Here is a 26,650-nt window from a genome sequence, read left to right on the forward strand (position 1 = left end):
TGGCTATTAGGGGTCCTAGGAAAGAGGGGGGCATATTTTTAGAGGGCCCTGGTTATGAGAGCCCCTACCAGGGGGCCCTAGAGAAGAGCAGGGCATACCATTAGAGGGCCCTTGATCACGAGGACCCCTGCTATGGGGCCCTTGACTTCCATAGAAGTCATTTACCATGGCTCCTTGACCTTCTAGGGACCTACAAATTGCCAGGCAAGCTACCATATTTCATAACAGACGTTTTGTTGCAAATATGCGATTCAGGCCCTTACTTAATGTTTCTGAATTTGTATTGTTTCAAAATTATTATGTTCAATTTCTCTTAAGCGCAGAGACACAAATTTGCCCAGGGGCCCAGACTATCCTTAATCCGTCCTTGCTCCCATGAGGTTCTACTTTTCACAGTCTGACAGAAGTGATGGGTGCTTCCAAAACCTATGATCACATGACAATAAAAGTGCATGACTGTAAAGATACGCACTGGCTCATCTTGCCCCACACACCCCTAGTCGTGTCCGCAGGTAGGGCCAAAATGTTGTGGTACACACCTTTAAATAAACAAATGGACACGCAGAGAAAAGGCTCCACTGTACAACGTCACTGTCTGTAGAACCAATAAGCAGTCGTCTCGGCTGTGCACGCACACACACACACACACACACACGTACACGTACACACACGGGAGGAGGGGCTTATGTCTTGCGTCAGCTTGAGAATGAATAAATGCTGCCGGCAGGACAGCCCGTGAGCAAATTCTTTAGAACCTGCCTACTTTTAAAACCTGATTTTAACTGAGACCAGTATTAAAGACGCTTAGTGTCTGAGTGTTTTAGTCAGTGATTTTAGCTTTTTAGTATCGAGGAAGAGCAACCGACACGTTTTACGTTTCATTTATTTATTTATTAATATTTCTTTTTAAGCTTATTTTACGTTACATCCTGAGAAGCTTATTTTACGCACACTGACGAACCTGCGTTTCTAACACGATGGAAAGAGACAAGGTAAGCTAACTAAAGTCTGAGTTGTTTATAAGCTATGAATTTATAATAACTAAATGGTAATATCTCTTACATGTATATAAATGTCTTTGTGCTGGGTCTGAACTGTGCTGTTTTGTTAAAGTTGAATTTTGGGGGGAAAACTGTCATTTAGGTGCTAAATAAAGCTACCCACTGTAGCTATGCTAACATAACCAACATTAGCCTGGGATATCTAATTGACGTGCGCGTGTGTAGTATCATTCAAAACGTGACAACAATTTAATGTTAATAAAATTGTTATAAAGTAAGTATAAAGTTATTACATTATATCTAACAAATGTAGCCGTCAAGTTTCTGACGTACTGAGCTGCAAACCGTTTACCACAGCACCATAAACAACCGAAACCGAACGTCAGTTCAGGTTACCATAGTTACTCAGCCAGACTGTAGTGGTAGTGTGTTAGAATGGTTGTATGTATGTAGTCCTGACCACAGAACCACACTCTTCAACCCGCAGAAGGACGTGTAATACGTGCACCGGCTACTGACGTCACAACTCAGATCCGGTGTAGTTGTCATGACTACAGTGTTATTCAGTAAAACCAGTTTATTGTTGTAACAGTTAGTTAAGTCTTTCATTGTGATGGTATTAATGATGTTGCTAGTGACAGGTCAAATACATCACGCTCTGGTGTTATTACAGTGTAATACATACCAAGGAATAAATGAGTTACAACAGGATATCTGCTCACGCACTCAATTTGATGAGTATTGATTGTTTTTAGGTTAATCAATGTATTCAAATGAAGTAAGAGTTGAAGTAAATACAATACACAACAAAACAAATCTTTTTCAACACCTTATGAAATGTAAATGTAAGATACAATTATCCCATGATGGTCGCAGTTGGTCTGGTTGCAAACAAAAACACTGGATGCTTGGAATTCCTCCTGAACAAGGGCCAATCCATCACAGGACAGCTTACACGTTTATTTCTACACCTAGAAAATATTTATAGTCGCAGATACCTCCTGCATGTTTTTGAGAGTTGGGTGGAAAGCAGAATAGTTGGTGAAAACCAGCTCAGGCATGGAGAACATGCACAAGTGCTCACGGACAGTGACTGGAAATAAATAGGGCTCTGTTACTAGCATGCACCATCATTATTGTATTTAGTCTAATGTTTATTACACAACCTTTTCTGTAGTATCCAAAATATTCGTACAGGCTAGTAGAAATGAGAGAAATTTTTCTGACTGTACCTGTAAATGTACCGTAATAACTTACTTAAGAATTGTATTAGTATATTATTACAACACAGTCTGATACAAAAAAAAAAGATATGAGATAATAATAAATACATTTATGTTAATACCCCATCTAAATACCATTCTTACTTATTACACTTTATCTTTCATGTTAAAAAGATTGGTGACCAAAAGTGCAAAATACAATAAATTGCGTTTCCCAATAGTCTAAAGGTTACCCTGGTGATTAAATTAGATTTTTCCTGAAAGGAAAAGAATAGAATAGACTGAATACGTGATTACCATAAACGAGATGCTGATACGTGACTCACAGAGTGTTCGATATGGCTGTCTTAACCACAGTGTCAGTAACCCGACAATATTGGTACCTGACATCTGTTGGTAGTTAACATTTATTTACTGTAATGTAATGATTACTACTCTGATGAGTGTTTAAAATAAAAAATAAAGGTAAAAGAACAGAATTACTATAGGCTAAGACACTGAATACCCTAAACTAGTACCTGACCAGCAGAGTGTCTGCAATGGCTGCCCTCACCACAGGGACATCCTCCTGACATCACTGTTGGGAAGTATAAATTGCTACATTTATTTCATTTAGTTAAAAGAAAATACTTCATTTAAAGTGTTCTGTTAAATAAAAATGTTTATAGCATCTATGTCATGCTTTTTCTAGTTATAAATAGTGCATCTCTATAGACACATGCCTTGATGTGCTTGTTGGTGGACATGTAGGAAAATATCTGTGTCTTTAGGGGAAACAGCTGGACTTTTCAGACGGGGAACACGTCTCAGTCACTGGGGTCACCAAGATCGTCATTTGCTATCAAGATAGGACAGTGCTTAGCTTCTCTGTGGGCCTGTTACATACAGCTCATACATACATGCAGTGTAATAACCCTTAAACATGCACACGTGCTTAATTCTAATACGGGCTGTTCTTACTGAGCTGGGTGCTGATCCCTTGAGAGCCCAGTGAGGGAGAAGCTGGGGGAAGGGTTTTTTGTCGGAACACTTTTGTGTTGCGCCAGGCCGCCAGCTCCTAATTGAGATTATTTCAAACACTAGGGATGATTGATTGATGTTAAACTAAACACATACAAATTGAAATGAATGGGTAATTCTTTAGGCTTTTAAATCCAACACACCTACATGACTTTTAACAAAACACACAGAACTCACTGAAAACATCTTATAACTCCTTGTTGAATATATTGGTCCTCACTGCCGAATTTGAACCGAAGTACAGTTGAGGTTCTTGTTTAAGTGCCAGATAAAAAAACAACAACAAGTAATTGGGGTCAGGTTGACAGCAGTGGACCTGTTTTTTGAGATGTAGACATGGAATTAACAGTCTTTTTAAAAGCTTCAGTTATAATTTATTGTAATTTTAGCTTTCTTCTCTTATGTCATTGTTTCTGCTTCCTGCATCTCGTCTATTTCCTTGGTTTGAGTATGAATGTCATTGTTAGTTTAGTCTAATTACTAATACAGGTAACAGGATTAGGCTAAGGTTAAGAGTTTTCATACCTTTAGGAGGGATCACTGTAATGAATTTTCTTAAGAAGTGCTTGTCTAATCATGCTCATACAGTAATGTTCAGGGCTGTCACTCCTGTAGGAATGTATGGCAGGTTGGAAAATAAGTTATTGATTTGTGTACTTTATTAATTAGGACAGTATTTAAAAATAAATCATTCTTGTCTATAACAATCTGCTCTGAGGTGATTTAGCACTGCACTATAAAGCGCTGTAGGATTGGCGATTGTGGACGTGCCGAATGTGGTGTCACGCTGACACTGAGCCAGGCAGAGAGGGAGAGAGAGCAGAGTCAGGCAGAGCATATGATACCCAACCTTTTTATGTCCTGTGTGCCAGGCATGCCAGTGCCACTAGTGGATCTTTCTCTGCTGTTTCTACGTAAAATATAGTCTTATGCTAATATGTTTGTATTATAAAGAATTATTAAGTAAGCATGACGGCTTGATTTGTAACCCTAATTATTATTGCATAATTACTATATACCTATTAGGTAAAATTCTTTTAATTAATCTGCAATAAGCAATCTGTTACTAAATAAATAAACCATGTTTTATACTAAATTAGTGACATTTACTACTTTTGACCTAAGTGGCTCTAAATTCCTGATTGCTGAGAAATTCTAACGTTTCCATATGTGTAGGACTTACACCCAACAATCTGTTTACTGTCAGAACACTTTTAAGTAACTGACATGTCTGTGTGTTTATGAATAAGAATCAGAGTTGCTGGGTGAGTGTAAATACAGCAAAGGAGTTTACTTTACCCATGCTGATGTGTTAAGTGTACATCATTCTGATGCTAGCATTCTGGTCTGTATTTAAATGTCAACCAATAATTGTTGGAAATGAAATAAAATATTCTTTAAAATTTTTGCACTATTAATTAAACTATTATTTAATAGCCGGTGATTGGGTCAACACTTATTTAAGAATGCCATCATTTGGGACGCATCAGTATATTTTGTTTTAAAAATACAAACCTAGGCTCGGGTGGCGCAGCGGTCTATTAAACTAGCCTACTGCTCAGACATGATTAAATATGTCTGGGGAGGGGAAGGGTTGGGGGGTGGCCAAAACCCTGTGATGAATTAATGCCCTGTCTTGGGTATTCCTGCCTTACGCACAGTGTTTACCGGTGGAACCTGACCTGCCGCAACCCTGACCAGGATAAAGAGGTTGATGTAAATAAATTTGAAATTAAATACAAACTTATGTTAATAATCTATATTAATGGTAAATAATGGTAAATGAATTGACTTTTCTTATATTGGTTTATTTAACTGAATGTACACTCCTTAGCAAAAAAAAATGGGACAAGGCCAAAACTTCTTTTAATGGTCCTGACAAAAATTAGCTGAAAGTACGAAAGTACGAAGTACGAAAACAATGGAATTCACCCAAATAGACTCATTCTACACAAAGCTACATTTATGGAAAAAAAAGTTTGAATATAGTACCCAAAGTGCTACATGTCTGGGTGTTTAATCTCTTTCAAAAAATATATTCAGATTTGCTTTTTTAAAATCAGATTAGTGCAGTTTTTAACCAATTCTTTGCCCATGAGTGTATATTGCACTCTTTTGTTCAACCCTTTTGTTGTATTAATAACAGCTTAGTGTTCCTCCATCACTGTTCTGGTGTGATTATTGCTTGTTCCTTATTGTGGCCTTTTTGTACGCAGTTGTCAAGCTGGCTACATCACATGACACAGTCTGAGTAAACTAAAACTGGAGCAAGGACATAATAGGAAATACATGGTCTCATCGTAACATACCCCATGTTTACTTAGCAATGAGCACAGCCTGTTGAATCTGAAGCATTTTATTGCTGCTAATGTGGCACTTCTGTGCTTTATTAGTGTGTTATGAGGATAGAAGCATAAATGTGAGTGTGTTTAGTTTATCTACTTCCTCAATGATAGCAAATTCTGATACTCTCTCTCTCTCTCTGTCTCTCTCTCTCTCTCTCTCTCTCTCTCTTACACACACACACACACACACACACACACACACACACACACACTATATGGCAAAATGTATTGTGACACCCCTTCTTATTGAATTTGTGTTTTAGCCACAGCAACTTCTAACAGGTGTAATAAATCGATTTTTTTAAGACAATTATATTCTTCTATTTTTGCAGCAACAGTTTAGATAGATAGATAGATAGATAGATAGATAGATAGATAGATAGATAGATAGATAGATAGACACATATATAGACTGATGGGCTGATAGATAGACAGACAGACAAGGATAGATAGATAGACAGACAGACAGACAGACAGACAGACAGACAGACAGACAGACAGACAGACAGACAGACAGACAGACAGACAGACAGACAGACAGACAGACAGACAGACAGACAGACAGACAGACAGACAGACAGACAGACTGATTGATTGATTGATTAATAGATACTTTTCTCCCGTACTTTTAGCAAAAGGATATTTAAACATCTTGCTGTAAGTCTTTATTAATCACTTCCACTACATTTCTTATTCAGAAAGGTTGTTTACAGTTTGCAACCAAACTGTGTAAAAAAAGTGCTTTTTCACTATGACTCAGCCAAAACACTAAAAAACACACAGATTCTCTTCTATCAAATGTGGGCCTGTATTTGCATGCCAGTCTTGTTTCAACATCCCAGACATGTCCAGTAATATGAAGTTATTTGCTTCTTTTTTCTACTGAAACCGGTCTTGAAAGAAGTCATCACAGTATCTGATTATGATGTTAAACATACATGCTTTAGTTCTAAAGTTACACAACTGTGTTTACTGCTCAGACATTTAGCACTATATACACTATGTCTTAGTTTTTGCTGGTTAAGGAAGCAGACTATATAAAAAAAATCATATGTATGTATTTATGTCATTTAAAATGTCTTCACAGTAATATCACCACGTCAGCATAATGCGACAGTGAAAGGAAAACAAAACAAAACAACTCCCCACATGGAGTGGTTTAGCAATGCAAAAATATGTTCTCAAAATGGGTGTGGTTGTAAGTAAGTGTAAGTAATGTGTAGCTCACTGAAGTTTACACCTGCCTGTAGACCTGTTGAAACAGGTAGAAGCTGGAGCTTACAGCTATGAACACTTTCATAAAAATTTTTCAAAAAGCTAAAAATTGAATTGATAAAATATATCCACTAAATAACAGATTAGCTGTAAAAGTGATTAAGAACAAATCTATTTTGCTGTGGGTGGAAAAAGTTGTGTCAGGATGTAATATAAAAAATATATTCTGGCTTTTTTTTTTAGGGTAAGCGCAATTTTGGGTTTGGCCCATATTTTCGCAAGGATTATATATACATAAAATATTACAATATTATAGGCTGACGCTCATTGTCGACTCAGGGTCCAGTTTCACCGGAAAACATTGGGGCAAGGCAGAAATACCTTGAATATGGCATCGATTTAGTATAGGGCTTTGGCATTGTGTTTGGGTGAGGCTGTATTAGCATGAATTACATAGCAGCATGAGTCAATAAAGCCAGGGTTTGACAAGTTTGGTGTGAGGAACACCAGTGGCTGACACAGAGCCCCAACCCTCAACCCTGACAATCATTTTCAGTAATTATTGGAAACTTGATTGCAAGCAAGGTCTTCTAGTCCAGCATCACTGCCTGACCTGATAAAATAAGCACACATTCACACAGACACTCCTGGTAAGTCGTTTTAGAAAAGTGGATGCTGATATAGCTGATATGCAGTCTTTTCTTTATGTTAATGTCCATCCATTAAAAAACAGGATGTCCAGCAAGCCTTAAGGTCAGGTGTCCACATATATTGATCATGTAGTGTAATTGTTATAATAGGTGATAATGGAATTACTCTCACAGGCCTATAAATCAAAATATCAGGCAGTGCATGGCAGTGAAGGATATAGCAGTGGTTCTTTAATTTTTTTTTTTACTTAAATGCCTCCCTTTTGAAGATGACCCCCCCCTCCCCATTTTTAAATTCCACCCATTATGACGCACACGTACACGTTTTTGCTTCCAAACTTCAAATTGAACTGAACAAATAAAATGACAAATCACCTTTACAGTGGAATTGTAGGGCCAGTGATAGCTCAGTGGTTAAGGTACTGGACTAGTAAACAGAAGGTTGCCGGTTCAAGCCCCGCCACCACCAAGTTGCCACTGTTGGGTCCCTGAGCAAGGCCCTTAACCCTCAATTGCTCATCGTGTTCCGCTCACTGTGTAAGTCGCTTTGGATAAAAGCGTCTGCTAAATGCTGAAAATGTAAATTGTTACAAGTAACCTGTATGTATCTTACATTTTTACTGTGTAACAGCATGTATTGCTCGCAGTGCTTAAACATGCCTCATTTATTTGTCTAGCTGCACACTTTCCGCCTTCCTCACACACACACGCAATAGCTCCAGGGGGCACCCCCCCCACTTAAAGAACGACTGGGCTATAGAGATTTATCATAAGCTTGATGTTTGGTGTTAAATGTTTGCCTATGTCTTTCCAATTACTGTGTTTTAGGAGGTGTGTGTGTCACCTAATAAGATTTAGGTGTGAGTGTGATTACAAAAAAAAGTTTAATAGATAAACATACACATCTTAGAAAATAAAATTGAATCTTTAGAGTTCTAAAAGGCTGAATTTTCCTTAAATGGTCAGACATTCTTGTAGCACTTTAAAGCTGACCCATCTCCTCCTGATAGTACGTTTGTTTATGATTTAAATACCACACAGTATATTTCAGTATAACGCTTATGTTTCAAGCTGTGTTAGTGTCATGTTGTATTTAGCAAGAGCTGCCAAAAATACTACAAAGAGTTTCCACATGACCTGATTATGGCTTTGTGTATGTTGTGTTTGCGCATGCATTGTCGCATTCTCTAGTGGAGCTGGTTAAACAACTTTGTCTTAGACTCACTGACCTCCAGCTGCTTTTTAAACACACCATCTTGTTGGCTGCTGGCCATATCCTTTTCTTTTGCCACTTAGGCTGCATTTTGCATTTTCAGGACCGCTTCTTAGCTGTAGAGTGAAGTTAAATGTGTTTTGTTCAATGTTTCAGTTTACATTGTTATCTGATTTGCTAAAACACAATTGAAATGCTTTGTAATGTTTGCTGTGCTGTGTGAATTATGTTTACCTATATGTATCTAGATGAATGAATTTCAGGTTAATGGTTGCAATGATTGTGAAACATTAATGCATATGCAAACATTGTAAAACCAATGTAAGATATGCTGACCACACCTATTTCCAGAGATATATGGATTTGGCACCATTATATTAGTTATAAGTAGAGATGGACCGATCGGGGTTTTTGGCACCGATTCCGATCTCTGATCTCCTTTCAGGGACATCGGCCGATAGCCGATTCCGATCGGGGGGGGTGGATTAGCAGTAAATAAACTTAAAAAGAGCCTCACAGTAAAGATAAACCGGAGCAGCGCGCGTGTGAGTGTGTGTGTTTGTGCCTTTAGAAGATACGCTTTGTTCACAGTATCGCTATAAGTGATTCATTGATTCATGAGTTGATTTGTTTTTATGTGAAGCGTAAGTTTCTCTTCTCAGTTATCTCTCCGTGTTTACTGTAATTAATTAAATGTCGTGGTTTTAAATAAACACCAGCTACTACAGAACATTTTGTGTGACTCTCTTACATTAAAAAGCTTAATTAAAAAGCTTAATTAAACTGCTATTACCACAGATCTGTAACCGAGTCAGACTCGTTCCGTCTAAGCAGCTAAAAGTTTTCTAAAAGTTCAGCAGATGATCCTGAACTAACGAATTTGGTAATGAATAAACTTTTGCCTCTGATTAGCTCTGTAACGTCTTCTGTTCTCATCTACATCACAAGTAAGAACCACTTACGATTTACCAAAGTGAACCAGGAGTTTATATAACGTGCTGATAGAATCGACTCAGATGTGACCGGGTGGAATTATCTTTTTAAAGTAAATATTACAATCAGCAAAATTACATCGTAAGAGCTTTCATGATGGTTTCTGTACGATGGTTGATGAATGGTGATGTGATGGTTGGTGCTTCGTAGCTCAAAGTCTGGATTAATCCACTGAGCTGTTAACTTAACATGGTCTTTATATATCACACGATCGGATCGGCTACTTTTAGGAAATATCGCCGATAGCATATTTTGATTAAAAATCGGCCGATACCGATTCGTAGCCGATCGATCGTCCCATCTCTAGTTATAAGCTATAAACTTGGGTGGCAGAGCAGTCTATACGATAGCCCACCTATGCTGAGGTCTTGGTTTAAATTTCAGCTGGTGCTATCAGCCGGAGGGACTCCTGCACAGACATGATTGGCTATTGGCACTGTGTCTGGGGTGTATTCCTGCTGTGCGTCCAGTGCTTCTCGGAAACCAGACCAACCGCAGGCCTGACCAGGATAAAGCAGAGGTTTTTATGGAATGAAAACTCAGGAAAACTCAGCTTCTGAGTATGGAGTTTAAGTACTCAATGGGACAACAGTTTCGAGGAAGTTACATAATGGTTTTAGTGACCTAACATTTGTTCTGGTTAGTTAGTTTCTCGGCACGTGGAAAAAAAAGCATGCCCAGCCCTCCTATGGGATTACTGTCCAACAACATAAGGGCTGCAGACAAAATAATGGGATCCTAGATCATGACTGCAGCGCAGAAACAGTCCCTTCAAGCTAGCTGAGTGTCATTTCGAGCAACATGAACTAAAGATATTTAACCTCAGTTAAAGAATTTAAAGTGCATTATCTATTATGTACAAAAGTGCTGTTATAGTAAATTTTACTAATTATCCACCAGAAAGGGGGTGTGAATGCAAACCAGAGTCATGACTGACATGGCTCTTTACTTGGAAGGGACCTAGTGCAGTTCATGGGTAACTATTTAGAGGTATCGTACACAAAAGCTGAAACAAGACACGTCACCAGGAAGGATCATTATCTGTCCTTTTCTTTTAGAAAAAGATTGACAGATAAAGCTTAAGGTGGTACAGTCTTCAGGCATCATGAAATTTAGCCTTGGGCTTCAGAAACACAATAGCAATGCATAACTGAAAGATGAAACATGAATTTACGTTACCTGCCTCAGATTAGCTGTTAAACGCACATGTGCTGCGCAGTTGCCGTTGGTTAGTGTAGAAGTGAGAGTAGGATTAAACCTAACCTGTTTTAGTATTCATATTAAGCAGGATAAGAAAACACTGTTACCTAATCAAACACTGTTGTGACGTCCAATGCCACTGACTACATTTATACTCATACATTTAGTATTTATTGTTTGGTTTACCACAGCTTTATCTTTCTCAGGGTTGCATTGGGTCTGATTCATTGGGCTAAAGGCAGGAAACACCCTGGAAAGGTCAACAGTCCATCACAGTGCAGACACACACACACACACACTGTGAGGTGACAGTCCCACTGCGTCAGTGTGATGCCCTTGACTAATGTCGAATGTATTAAAAAAGTTTCAAGACCCCTTTTACTTTAAAGACTTGACCAATATAAGACTGACATCTGTGAGACGTTGTGTTTGTCTTATATAAGTACTAGCTATTCATGAGCAGACCATGATGACCTGATATGGTGTTTGTTTTTTCTCTGGAATGAGGATGTGACCGAGAAGGCTTAAACATTGCAACATTAGGAGATGCTTCTAGGTATTTAAAAGGAAACGTTACATCTTCAGTTTTATCTGTTTGGGTGCTGTGGATGTATACTAAAATTTATGTAATTTTTGTGATTGATTTTAATATGTACTACATTGTCTTTTTTACTGTCCTTTGCAGAAAGTGACCTTCCACCTGTTGTTAGCTGTGGGAACTGCAGTAATTGGTTCTCTTCAGTTTGGTTATAACATAGGCGTCATCAACGCACCCCAGAAGGTGAGCTTTGAGCACACACTCGCACCAAACACACACAGACCTACCAGACTTACACAGATCACACTCACTTACCCCCAGATCTCTGACAAGACCCCCCCCCCCCCCCCCCCCACACACACACACACACATTCCTAAAAAAAGAGCAATAGCTACATTTAACTGTCCTGCCAACACTCTCCCCTTAAAAACATTTCATATTATACAAGGTATACTGTATATCCAGCATCATGTTGGCAAAATGTCACAGGGGTCACGTGCATTGGGGCATCCAGTCAAAACTAGCCAAGACTGCATGTAAACCCAAAGCCGTTCAGCTCTGTAAAAATGTAAAATCGAAATATTTGTTCAACACGAACTTTTACTGCTCTCTGATTTTGCAATTGCAAACAATGGGCTAATGTTTAGTAGGAAATATCTTAAGAGTACACAGGGGTGTATCATTTCCAGGAAGGAATAGTTAGCTTTTTACAAGGGCGCCCTTATCCTCTTAGCCGACTTGCACCATGTCTACACGGCTCGACTTCCTTATTACTTTCAGCATGATATATCTAGCCTTCTCAGATTTCTCAAATGAATCACACATACAAGTGTAATTCTTAATGCTGGACTAAAAATTATTAACCAACTTTATTTATTCAGCAACAGCTGTATATGAGCAGTTATGAATGTATATGTGATAAAATCTCTATGGTTACGCCCTTAACTGTATATCTAATTAAGTACACACTTAATGGTTTAAACCAGCAACACTGATGTACCAGCACAACTCACAATAACATGACATTACCGTGACAGTGTCATGGCTCTGCTGAGAACTGTCCACTACTCCAATGATATTGCATTGCATTACTAAGGTCAATTCAAAGCCTGTTATCGCTCTTAATTGGTTATAAAAGCTGAAAACGAAATGAAAATGAAATAAAACATTCACCCTCTTCCGGCCAGGTTAGTTCTGTGGAACATTTACGCAACAACATATTTATCATTTCATTTTCATGTTTTACCACAGCTTCTTTCTTGTCTGGGTTGCAATATCAACCGTGTCTGTATGAAGACACCCGACCAAACCCTGGATCCCAGTGGTAGTGAGCTAACGTAATTACCGCTGTGCCACTCGAGTGCCACAACCCAGAATGTCCTGATTTTGAGTTGTTAGTTTTAGAGAATGTGGTTCTAGATTTTCCGTTTGTATTTTTTATTGTTTTTATAATTTTTATATTAAACAATAAATAATCAAAATGGGACATTGGAGGTTCTGTAGTGGAAGCAGTCAAATAATAGTAATGTATTCTTGAGGAAATACGTGTTTGTACCTCTGCTAGAGACCTAAATCATGTCTATAAACCAGATGGAACTAGTTGGATCTAAAGGATTTCTTGGAAAAGTGAAATGAGTTCCAGCTGTTAGGAAGTGGAATGGAATATGGAAGTTAGGAATATGGAATAACGTGTGAAAGTGTTTTGATTTACTGAAGCTTGGCTAATTGGCTATTGTTCTGTATTTGTTTAGCATTTGTTATCATATTTGTCGTCTTAGTTTTGTCACAGTTACTGACCTGACACAGCAGGGCTAAATATAAATGCATGTTTGATATGACAGCATGAATGAAACCTTTTTTCAATGTGTAATGCTGTCTCTGTGTATTCGAAAAGCCTGTGTTCTGCCTTTCAGAATACATGTAGACAATTCGTCCAGCTTGTTTTCAATTTCATTTCGGGAAAACGGAAGATCAGTAAAGTGTAGACGATAGTAGTCAGGCAAGATGAAAAAAGCAGGAGGGAAAGCCTCCAAGTGCACAAGAGACTCATTGATGTGTGAGGCCTCGCTGGCAGCAGTTTATTGGATTTAGTGTACGGCACCCACACTCACACACTTGGAAACATGTTCTGGGCTTGAAGGTAAAAGGAAAAAAAACCCCAGTAAAACGAGTGTGCAGAAATGGTCAGAGATTACATGAATACTACATTACTCCATTCTTTAAAAAAATACAATAATAAAATAGCTTCTCCATTTAGCTTAAACTGTACATTATCAGGTGTAGTTATTGCCTTACCTAAAATTTTGGTTTCAGAGCGAAACAGTCATAGTAACCTTGTCATAAAGGGTAGAGATGATAAGAGCTAGCCTGGTTAGGTCTGATGCAAGATTTCATAGTACATAATGGCTTTCTGATTAGATACATTTTCAAGGGGGATGAAATAAACTACGTAGTGGCTACTTTTTTACATACTTAATAGCCAGTTTGCATTCTTTACTGACCAAGACATCACCCATGGTATCCAGGGTCATCCTACACATCAGATAATCTGGTAATATACTAGGACAAAAAATAAAGGTCATTCATGCAATGCCATATTAGGAATAAAAAATCTCATAGTATGAAAGTCTTAAGCCACCAGTGGCGGCTGCTGGTCTTTCAAAGAGGGGAAGCTCATTGTTGGCTTACATCATAAAATTTGTCAATTTATTTATATATAAATGTATAAATTCTCCCCTTTGTTAGTTTTCAAGAAAATGGCATGAAATGGGTTGCAGTTTGTCTTCCGACTTCACTCGCAAAATCCGCGATGGTACAGAAGCTCCCAGCGACAACTGTCAATCAAAACGGGATTCAGCCTTTCGACTGATCCTCCAATCATCTTGCAGAAGCTCAGCGTCCAGACCCGCCCACAGCCCCATTCACCCCCAGAGACGCTCAGCGTCCGGGGGCGGGACAAAATCGTGGCATTTATCCAATGACCGGCGAGTTTCGAAGTCCCGCCCATGCAGCCCCATAGAAGCAAAGAGACGCTCAGCATCTGCGGGTAAATGCATTGACGCTCCGGAATGTATGAATTAAGTTAACAAAATCGAGTCGATTTGAGATAAGTAGCTGATTCTGAACGAACTCGTCTTCAAGATGAACGTGTTCTAACGCATTTGTAGTCGATGAAATGTTAACACAACTGTACATATTTGACCATTAAATTTCAGTCTTAGAGAAATCGCCACTGTAAGCCACATATGCTTGTATAACAGGTATGGGTGTGTATTTCGTCAAACAAAAACTTTGTAAAAACATATAATGTAATATGTCACTATTGGTTGAAACCGCTACTGGTTAAATATAATTTGGTTAGGTATCTTTACTGTTCAGATTAATCTAACATGGTTCCTGTATTTTAGGTTTGGATTCTGTAATAATGAATAATTTACAGATTTATTTCTATAAGAAGTCACCAGACATTAGTGTTATTTTACCCAACCCAATCCTACTGTTCTTTTAAGCACTAACAATGTTGCCTGCAAAACCTTTCCTTTAATTGTGTTAAAATGTGTTCAGATTTTAAAACTTGAAAGATTTTATAGCTAATTAAATTTAAAATTACTTAGCTATTTATTTTTCTTTATTTTTCTTTTACTTGAATAATTGGGTGCCAGGAAGGAATACCCTGTACTGGGTGCCAATCCAAGCCCCCCATCCTTTAAACATAGCCAGTCATGTCTGTGTAGCCCAGCTGGCTGAACTCAGATCCCAGTGGTGGTTGTCTAGTATAGTAGACCTCTGTGCCACCAGAGTGCACTAGGTGTACATTAGTCATATCATTTGAGTTTGCCACCAAATGAGCATGGATTTCCTTTCAGATTGCTTAAACATGTGAGGGAAAAACATGCTTTCCAGGTTCCACTTCTGCATTACACGTGTGCTTTACATTAATCATAATTTGTCCAACACAACATAGTCTGTAAAGCTCAAACAGGGAAGGCAAATAGCCTGGCTGGATTTAGAAGTATATGGGAAAACTTTAGTACACAAGGTACACAGGTCCAGTAGGCCTAAGCTCCACGGTGGAAATCCGGCTTGTTGTTTTGTGGTCAGGTGAAGCTGAGTCATGCTGCAGCTACTGATTCATAATTTATTAGGTTTTGTGTTTCTAAATTGAGATGTGGGTCAGTCATGGATGAGCTCTCTTTCACATTTGTTAATGGTCCATGTATGAAAAGCATGTATGTGTCGAGCATTTTTTGGATGAGATACAATAATTAATTGTTTATATTAAACAGATTAGATTCAGAAAGTACTTCCTTATGTGCAAATGATTTTGGTTAATATGTTTCTTCGTATGGTGTATCCTGAATGGGGCGATTCATCAGAACATTTGAGACATATTTACTAAAAGAGCTGTCGCTTTTTACATTTACTTTACATTTGCAGCATTTAGAAGGTGCTTTTATCCAAAGCGACTGACAATTGTGATGAATACAGTCTGAGCAATCAAGGGTGAAGGGCCTCGCTCAAGAACCCAACACAGGAAACGTTGGAGTTGTGTGACCTTTTAATTACTAGTTCAGTACCTTAACCACTGAGCTACCACTGCTTTTATTATAGTGCTTAAAATGCAAATCCTAACACACTAAAGCTTTTGATCTAATTGAAGATATGTGTACAGCTTTTTACTGTGAATGATATCATAGTAATGGTATATCTTATAGCACATAATTTTATTTTATTTTCATCAGGGTTGTGGTCGGTCTGGTTCCATCCGGATTTGTCGGACTCGAAGCATGAACACACCCTTTATTAATCCTTTTATTACACTGTAAGAATGTGTGGCTGAGTTCCGAGGGTTTGAATCCCGGGCTGGGCCCACAAATACAGCATGTGCATGGTGTTATGTGAATTTAGTCATTGTGGGGACATACATCAGTGCACTCCTAGTGCTGATTCCAAGCCTAAATAAATAGCAAGGTTGAGTAAGAAAGAGCATCCGGTGTAAAAAAACTAAACATTGTGCCAAATCAAATATGAGGACGAGTGCTGACAGGAGAAGCCATTCATTAATAAATACTTATTTATTGCGGTTGTTTTACATAAATGTTTTTTACAAATACAACAGATAACAAACACAAGGTATTTTTATTTTTAGTCCTGGTGTGTGTGTGTGTGTGTGTGTGTGTGTGTGTGTGTGTGTGTGTGTGTGTGTGTACGTGTGACATGAAATGTAATGCCAGCTAAATATTTTGATGATGACATGGCAAAGTTCATCACATGCTCCGAGAGTCAGGATCGAGGTAGAGTAAAAGGAAAAGGTCATCTTAGAGGACAGCTTGATTAACTTTTAAAACCTTGGAACATGATCTTCCTGACCTGTTGTATTGGCTGAACCCTACACAACATAACACTGAGCTGTTCCACTAACACCTTACTTGGTTTTCCCTTTTTTGGACATGCAAATGTGCATTCCTCCCACTTCCTCCCCTGTCGCTTTGTTTATCCAGTCACACAGTACACAATACTTGTAATAGGTACATTCTTGTAGTGTCTTGACCTAACCAAGTTTTAGATATCACAGAACGCCAGGATGTAGGGCTGAAGGGAGACAGTGAGGGTACAACAGAAGTGTCACATGTCATACATGTCATGGTTTTGGTATGTCTTGGTTTGTCTTGGTCTCACGATCTACCAGCACAAACCGTGTTATTGTATCTGTAGACTTGCCCTTTTCAGTAACACCATAATAAAACACTTATCGCCATCTACTGGACAAACGTGCCCATCACGTTTAACACATTTCTAACATTTCAGCCGTGTTATCACAGCTAAACAAATGCATTTCATATCAGTACAGATAAAAATACCTCTAGTCTGATGAGTTAGAGCAGGTGAACCACTACACTGTTTGAATTGTTGTCATTTTTAAATCAGACTTTCACTGTGTCTTACTTTGTGCATTTAGTGTGTTTTAATAAAGCTTCATGAGATTTTTACTTGTGTTTTAGATCATTGAGAACTTCTACAATGAGACCTGGTTTGACCGCTATGATCAGTCTATCCCTCAAACATCCCTCACAACGCTTTGGTCTCTCACAGTGGCCATCTTCTCTGTGGGGGGCATGTTTGGCTCCTTCTCTATTGGACTCTTCGTCAATCGTTTTGGAAGGTAAATTATAATGTTGGTATCTGCAAAAGTTCATTGTGATAAATAAGCTAATAAAATTGTTAGGTAACAACTCTCAGTAACACATATACACTAAAATATGTGGAGGGGGGGGGCATGGTGGCTCAGTGGGTAGCACTGTCACCTCACAGCAAGAAGGTCCTGGGTTCGATCCCCAGGTGGAGTGGTCTGGGTCCTTTCTGTGTGAAATTTGCATGTTCTCCTGTGTCTGTGTGGGTTTCCTCCCACAGTCCAAAGACATACAAGTGTCCATGACTGTGTTTGACATTAAAAACTTGAACTGATGAATCTTGTGTAACCAGTAACTACCAGTCCTGTCATGAATGTAACCAAAGTGTGAAAAACATGACATTAAATCTGGCCTGATAAGCACATTGCCAAATTTAAAAGCAGATAGATAGCACGTTGGAATTAGTTTTGTGGGACCGTGGCCATTTGTTTAGGAAACCCTGTAAAAACAGACTCCATTTGTTCAGCTGCTGATTTGGCTTCTACTGTATAAACACTTGTTGGTTACGTAAATAGATCAGCTTTTCTAAAAACAAATCATGCCTTCCTCACAGTCTCTCTTTCTGTATCTCTCGGCAGAAAAAACTCGATGCTTCTGGTTAACGTGCTAGCCTTCATCTCCGCGGCACTGATGGGCTTCTCCAAGTTGGCAGCCTCATGGGAGATGTTGATCATTGGCCGTTTTGTGGTGGGGCTCTACTCTGGACTTTCTTCTGGCTTTGTGCCCATGTATGTAGGCGAGGTGTCACCCACAGCACTTAGAGGAGCCATGGGCACTCTGCATCAGCTGGCCATTGTCATAGGCATCCTCATAGCACAGGTACAGTACTGCTTTGGCCAGACTAAACAACACTGGTAGACTAAAAACGATGTCTTTTGTCAAGACATGTTTGCGTGATCACTGATTTTACCGTGTTCGATTTGGGGTACAGGTGTTTGGACTGGACGTGATTATGGGTAACTCCACGATGTGGCCTTTCCTGCTGGCTTTTTACTTCATCCCCGCCCTGCTGCAGTGTTTCTTGTTACCCATCTGCCCTGAGAGCCCCCGCTATCTCCTTATCAATTGCAACGAGGAGAGTAAAGCCAAATCAGGTCAGCGCGCACGCACACATAATCCAGTGTGAAATCTAAATTTTCCATAATATTTAAGTTTGTTTCCCAAAAATCAGTTTTTGGCTGATGAGTAGTGGTAATAATTTACTTAGCAAATTGTTGACTTCTTTTATAAAGGTTATTTGTTTTTTATTGGTTTAAGGACAATAAAATTCAGTATTTCATTATAGAGGAGTGACTTGACACCATTTTTTTGCTTTGTGCTTTTAGTGCTAAAGAAGCTGCGAGGCACCACAGACGTGAGTGCAGACATGCAGGAGATGAAGGAAGAGAGCAGGCAGATGATGAGGGAAAAGAAAGTAACCATTCTAGAGCTGTTCCGCTCGCCAATCTACCGCCAGCCTTTGGTCATTGCCGTCATACTGCAGCTGTCCCAGCAGCTCTCTGGCATCAATGCTGTAAGCGGATCACACACACACATTCGCACACACATACACACACGAGCACCAATTTAGAAAAATGCCACCATTACTTGCTGCCAGTATTGTGCATGAATATTCAATTCTATGGCACGTTTAGGTGGCACAGAACCCAGGCTCTTCTTGCCTTGTGCTTAAACCAATCACCCTAATGAATTATTGGTTAAAAAATATGCGAGCATGTACAGCAATAAAGCAAAAGCCAAAAGACGCATTATGATAGTGACAGGGGACAGTTGTAGCCTAGTGGGTAGAGATTTGGCCTATTGATTATAAGGTTGAGAGTTTGAAATCCCAGCTCTGCCATGAAGCCACTGTTGGGGCCCTGAGCAAGGCCTTTACCCTCTTGGCTCCAGGGGCACTATACAATGGCCGACCCTGCACTCTGACCGCAGCTTCCACAAAAGTTGGGATATGCGGAAATAGAATTTAGTGGTACTGTACACGTGTATATGTATATATGACAAATAAAGACATTCTATTCTATTCTTTTCTATAATCTCCAGTCACTGAATGAGAGTGGGCCATGTATTTTAGTGTCTTTGTGTGTAATGTTCATTGTTATCTCTGATCAAATAAATAATTTCAGAAAAATAAATAGATCATAATAAGTACACAGGTTTGGTTTTCTGGCACAGGCTGACAACGTTGCTTTTGTATGCAGGTATTTTATTACTCTACAAGGATCTTCGAGAAGGCTGGTGTGGAGCAGCCGGTCTATGCCACCATTGGAGCTGGAGTTGTCAACACAGCGTTTACAGTGGTGTCGGTGAGTCATGTGTTTATGTAAACACTTCCCATCATCTTCATGATCTGTAAAGTAAACCAGCGCTGTGTTGAATGTTTGTATTCAGCTGTTCTCTTTGTTGTGTAGTTGTTTTTAGTGGAGAGAGCTGGACGCAGGTCACTGCACTTAATTGGGCTGCTGGGAATGGCTGTATCTGCTGTCCTGATGACCATAGCCCTAGCACTGCTGGTATGCACACACACACACACACACACATGCACAGATATCTTTTAATAATACATAACTTTTTACCATATCTGAACTGCTTATCTGTTTGATAGAGGATATATTTATGCTTTTCTCTTTTGTCTCTCTAACAGGAGCAGCTCCAGTGGATGTCATACATGAGCATTGTTGCCATTTTTGCCTTTGTGGCATTCTTCGAAATTGGGCCCGGTCCCATCCCATGGTTCATTGTGGCTGAACTGTTCGGTCAAGGCCCTCGGCCTGCTGCTATCGCTGTGGCCGGCTTCTCTAACTGGACTGCTAACTTCATAGTGGGAATGTGCTTCCAGTATGTAGAGGTGAGACACCAGCTTAAAGCAGTTTTAGCCTTCTAGATTAAGGGCTTATTTGCAAGTGGACAAAATTATGAATTCATTTGCTAGCCTACAGTTTGTCTGACCATTAAGATGCTAAAATGCCCATGATAGGCTAACAGATGCCCTGTCCAAAGGCACCGATCCATCAAGGGCATTATATGCTTACTCAGTCAAACCTAGGTATGATTATATGTAGCGTATCTGTCTTCTGGCCTGATCTATTGCGGGCCTCAGCCACCACCACCCTCAGACATAGCCAATCATGTCTGTATGTAGATATCCAACCAACTGATAGCACCGCTAGAGAGCCAAACCCTGGTTCCCAGTTGTAGTGGGCAAGCATAATTAACGCTGCACCACCCTAGCATCCTAAAATTAATGTTAATTGGTAGTAATTGTATTACTTTTGCTTTGTTTTAACAAATACATTTACTGCATCTGGCTGACACTCCAATTCAAACAAGGGTTAAGGGCCTTGCTAAAGCGCCCAACAGTGGCAACCTGGCAGCAGTGGGACATAAAACAGGGACCTTCTGATTATTAGTCCAGTATGTTAACCACTAAGCTACCACCTGTCATATAGTCATTGCTCAGACTGTCTCTTTCACATGATTTACAGTATGTGTGTGCAGAGGTGGGCGGATCGGTGGGTAGCACTGTCGCCTCGCAGCAAGAAGGTCCTATGTTCAATTCCCAGGCGGGGCGGTCTGGGTCCTTTCTGTGTGGAGTTTGCATGTTCTCCCCGTGTCTGCATGGGTTTCCTCCGGGTGTTCCGGTTTCCTCCCACAGTCCAAAAACGTGCAGTCAGGTTAATTGGAGACACTGACTTGCCCTATAGGTGAATGGGTGTGTGTGTGTGTGTCTGCCCTGCGATGGACTGGCGCCCCGTCCAGGGTGTTACTGTGTGCCTTGCACCCACTGAAAAGCTGGGATAGGCTCCAGCACACCCATCCCGTGACCCTAATTGGATAAGCGGTAAAGAAAGTGAGTGTGAGTGTGCAGAGGTGGGTAGAGGGAAACTAAGCACATTATGGCCATTTAATACATCACTGTGGTTAGACAATAATCTAAACATGACAGGACTACTAACTACTCACCACTAACCAGCTCCTTGGTTTTTTTACCATGTATTTTAAATCCTCTGAATTAAAACGTACCTGTTTTTTCTTTCCATTTAACAGGAACTCTGCGGCCCTTACGTCTTCGTCATCTTCACCGTGCTGTTACTGGTCTTCTTCATCTTCACGTACTTCCGGGTTCCAGAAACGAAGGGCCGGACGTTTGACGAGATCTCCGCAGGTTTCTCCCATCAAGCAGCAGGAGGGGCAGAGAAGCACAACCCTGAAGAGCTCAACAGTCTGGGAGCAGACTCTCAGCTCTGAACCTCACCTCCTTCATTCCCTGGCACTCCATGACACTACTGAGAAAGGAGCAAGCTGGCTAGCAAACACGATTCTTCCTCTCCTGACTGTTCCAGACTGTTGAGTGTTCAGTCCTCCGCTTCACCTTTTCACTCGAAGGTGGGAGCGATGGTTTTTAAAAATTTCCAGTCCTGTTTTATATACATGAGAGAAACTTTTACTTTTTTAACTTTCACTTTTACTGTTACTGTGTTTATATTACAAATTTATTTATTTTTTATACTCGTCATTCCTAGTGTGCACCAGCATATTTTACTCAATGCCTTTTAGTATGAAATATTTTAGGTAAATCATTCAATTCCATGTAACGGTATTTTTTACATTCTTACCCAAAGCAATGTGATATTTGCTTATATTAATCCATGAATGGGCATCTTCACTCCAGAACAGCTACAACATTGTATATCTAAACTAATGTTAATGGTAGTGTAGTATATGGAACACTGGACTCTGTAGTGCTGTGAGGATTTCTTGTAGCACTTTTTACTATAGACATTGTCTCAAAGCAACTTTACAGAATTCAGGACCAACAGACCAGAAACCTCTGTTGGCTCCAGCAAGCCAAGGGAGACACTGATATGTCCTTAAAATGTGTCTCAATTTTGAAACAGTTAGTGAGGGTGACGTAATGGGTTTAGACTAAATCATTCCCCATTATCTCTGTAGCAAGGCTTCGGTCACCCCCTCCCTGAGCCAATCTTGTCGGTGTAGATGCCTAACAGGGATAGATATACTGATTTTTAAATATGCTGCTATTTGAGTGCAGCAGCTACTACAGGTGCCTCACAGCTCCAGGGTCCAGGGGTTTGGTCTGTGTTTTAAGTTTTGCATGCTGTCCCAGGTGATTTGCCTCGTCATCGAATAAGCGGTCATGAGTGATTAAATGTTTTGTTTTCATAATGTCACTTGCATTCATAAAAATATTTAACATTTTTAAAAGATGTTTGAATTGCTGTTTCCAGAAACAAGTTGCACTGAATCGAAGGAAATCATGTATGTAAGCATGACGTTTCACAATATATCAGCAATACTGTATAGCATTACTGAAGAAAGCATACTGTATAGTTTAATACCAATTAACTCTATTCAATTTCTGTAGCTTCATTACCAAAATCCAGCACTGAATCATTCACAGCTCAACAGCCAAACAGCTTAGCCTTTGGTATGTGCACTTATCAGTGCACTCTCAGTGCTGGTCCCAAGCCCCGATAAAATAAAGTGCTCGTCCCAAGCCCTGATAAAATAGAGAAGGTTGAACAGGAAGGGCATCTAGCATAAAAACTGTACCAAATCAGGAATGCAGACCAGAATGATTCACTGTGCTGACTCTTAAATATATGCAAACAGCTGGAAGAAAAGATCTAACATTGTAAAAAACAACAAATAGTAAGCATGTACTGTTCCCTTTTTCCCCCAAACTGAGTGTGTGTGAGGCGCCATGCAATGGATTGGCGCCACCAGGCCTGATCAGGATGATGCAGTTACTGAAAAGAAATAAATACATTATGTGGATTATATATTGTTTGTCACTGTAAGTATAAAACACTAATTAAAACCCAGTAAACGTTGCTAAAAAATATTCCAAATAAGTTTAATACTCTTTAGCTTCTGTCTTAGGTTAGTGCTCCTGTGTGGCACTGAACACACAATGACCCTGACCAGGATAGTAAAAGATTCCTGGCTTAGCCAAGAGCCAACAGCTTAGCCTGAAGCCTTTGCCAAGGGTCAGAGAGAGACCGAAATACATTTCTGTGATGCCCCAAACTCTCAGATGAAATACTATGCCTAGAGACATCACAAACCCATAACCTGTATTAAGATTCTTATTCAAAAAGCATCATTCAGAGTAATTCGGTGAGACCTCGACCCGAGTACCTGAGTCTCTATGTGAGACGGCTAATGCTTCTGAGCTCTCTGTTATGTCAGTCAGGAGTTGTATAGTATCCGCTGTCTGAAACCTGCTGTTATCCGAATCCCTTTAATCACAGAATACATAATCAGTTTGTTATAGAGCAAAAAGCGTTCTTAATAAGAGAAGACTGAAATTTAGCTGTATTGCACCAAACATACCTTCTAATGCTCCTTCAGTGATGAGAGAGTAGATTTCACATGGCCAGTCTGAAACACTTGTATCATCGCATGGAATCGTGCTGCAGGGTGCAGTTTATTAGCAAAAGCATTCCAGAAAGACTTCATAGATCATAGAACCGTGATCATAGAACCGTGTGTGTGTGTGTGTGGTTGTACACATGTAAAGCACTGTATCACATTAGAACAGAGTGTGAGTGTTTAATTAATAACATATGTTACTGATGTGTGAAAGTGAATAGGTTAAAACATCAGTGGATGAGTTCTACACCCCAATAAGCACTGAGCTGGTCATTGCCTCCAAGTGTTACATGCTTTTGTTACTGTGTGTAAATATGAAATGTACAGATAGAAACTAAGTTGTATAGCTGTACAGGCATTAGCTTACATATGATCTATTTTACATCTATTTTTTTCAGATATATGGATTCTCACTTTTTTAATAGAAAAGTAGTTTTAAAAACAAGTTGTATATTTTTCACTCGTAAATAGTGTTTTATTTATTAGCTTGCTTAATTTATTTAGTTCTCTGAGTTTAATATGTTTAATAAAATGGTGAAAAACTACAAACGTCTCCTTTTTTTTTTAAGTCTGTCCTTGTTTCCTTGTATTGATTGTTGCTGAAGTTTCTTTTTAATACATTCTTCCCCTTTTCTCCCGAACTTTAGCGCGTACAATTTCTACCCAATTGCGTTATGCTTTTCCTCTACTGGTGCTGACCCACGTCCCGATTTAGGAGAGCGAACTGACACACGCCCCCTCCGACACGTGTGAAGTAGCCGACTGCATCTTTTCACCTGCACGAGGCGAGTTCATATGCGGATCAGCTTTGTGTATGGAGAGCCACACCCTGATCAGCATTATGCCTCGACGGCATTAATCAGCGGGCAGAGGTCATAATTGCATCAGTTATGAGGTCCCTATCCGGCTCCCTCCCTGTATGAACAACAAGCCAATCTTTGTGCATATACAGTAGCTGCCCAGATGGATGACAGAGCTGAGTTTTGAACCGACAAGTCTGGTTGCTGAATTTTCAGAATTTTGCTTTTTATATTAAATCCTTTAAAAAAAAATAGTTGGGACATTTTGTAAAATGCTGATTTAATTACTCCTTTCACAAAATGTCCTAAATTTTTTGGAAATGAGGTTTGTAAATAAATTAGTTTTATTCTGACCCATTTATCTCTTAGTCCTGATCAAGCCTGATCAAGGTAACAGTAGGTAGATTGCCACCCAAACTACTGGATGCAGGCGGAAACAGCCTGGCATGAGGTCCTCATTTTAGTGCAGGATGACACCCACTTATATTCATTTGTACTACTGCATGTTTTTGGGGGATGGGCAAAAAATGGAAGATTGCGCCCGCACAGCGACAACATGCTCAAAATGTCTCAGAAGACGACCAGAAGCAAACGATTAAACAATGGCACAATGATGCAGCGTTGCAAACTTTACATACTGTGCAACCATGCTGCTTTATTTCTGAATATGAATGTGTGACATGATGGGAATTGGTGGTTACTTAATAGGGCTGCCAACTTCCAGTCAATCAAACATAGGGTGTGGCACGTTATCACCTCTAATTGCTTTTGAATGAATGGCTGGTTTTCCTTCTGCATGACAAAGCAACATTTTTTATTATTTTCACAGGGCCAACCATTATCCCATTATCATAAATTATGATTGGCGAAAGTCACAGCAAAGGTCAGCTCTAAATTGTACTGGAAGTGAATGCAGGCAATGCCCACACACTTGCTAAAATCTACCTGTTTTAACACTAGAAGTTTCGTCTATAACACAAGCAAAACCATAGCTCTGACTTTAGTCAACGACTGGATTTGCTTTTCTCTGGTGTGTTTTCAGTGTACTGGTCTTCATTAAGCATCATTTTGCATGGCACACCACAAAGCTCCAATGCAAATCTTAGTATTTCCAAGATTGTGGTTGCCAGTTCCCTTTGTTTTTTTACTATACCTTTTTAATGCATTTTCTCCCCTTTTATCCCGATTTGAGTGCATACAATTTAAGTGTTTAGCGTTATGCTTCCTCTCTACTGTTGCTGACCCCCGCCCCTGATTGAGTAGAGCGAACACACGCCCACTCTGACACGTGAGCAGTAGCCTACTGCCTCTTTTCACCTGCACAAGGCAAGTTCATATGTGATCAGCTCCGTGAGACACACCCTGTTCAGCATTATTCCTTGACTCCGCGCAGATGCCATCAATCAACCAGCAGAGGTCGCAATTGCACCAGTTATGAGGTCCCTATTCGGCTCCCTCCCTGGATGAGCAACAGACGGCAGAGCTGAGATTCGATACGATGTATTCGAAATCCCAGCTCTGGTGTGCTAGCGTATTTTACCGCTGCACCACCTGAGCGGCTAAAATTACAACCTTGATGGCGCGTGCATCAGAGACGAGGGATGATGGAGATCAGTGCGTGAATACTCGTACGTGAGACTGAGCCCCATATGAACTCGCCTCGTGCAGGTGAAAAGATGCATTTGGCTACTGCACACATGTGGGAGGGGGCGTGTGTTAGTCACAGTTCTTCTTGGTCAGGAGTGGAGGTCAGCAGCAGTAAAAAGGAAGCGAGATGCAATATAGATTGGGAGGAAAATGCAAAAAAAGAAAGGTTAGGAGGACTGCATGCTTTAGTTAGCAGACATAGCATTGCTTTGCCTCTACC

At 39.8% G+C, this 26,650-nt stretch overlaps 1 protein-coding gene across 1 annotated transcript; it reads left to right on the forward strand.

Moving 5' to 3' along the window:
- The first annotated feature begins 855 nt into the window (after window positions 1-855).
- On the forward strand, window positions 856-24,515 carry slc2a1b (solute carrier family 2 member 1b). The gene is made up of 10 exons (XM_062997425.1): window positions 856-992; window positions 11,546-11,641; window positions 17,402-17,562; window positions 18,169-18,409; window positions 18,522-18,684; window positions 18,916-19,103; window positions 19,789-19,893; window positions 19,999-20,100; window positions 20,232-20,435; window positions 21,635-24,515. Exons 1-10 carry the CDS (start codon window positions 978-980, stop codon window positions 21,833-21,835), a joined length of 1,476 nt encoding a protein of 491 aa, XP_062853495.1. The 5' UTR covers window positions 856-977; the 3' UTR covers window positions 21,836-24,515.
- The last annotated feature ends 2,135 nt before the right edge of the window (window positions 24,516-26,650 follow it).

The sequence above is a fragment of the Trichomycterus rosablanca genome, chromosome 6, assembly GCF_030014385.1.
Source record: "Trichomycterus rosablanca isolate fTriRos1 chromosome 6, fTriRos1.hap1, whole genome shotgun sequence".
NCBI classification, from domain to species: Eukaryota; Metazoa; Chordata; class Actinopteri; order Siluriformes; family Trichomycteridae; genus Trichomycterus; species Trichomycterus rosablanca.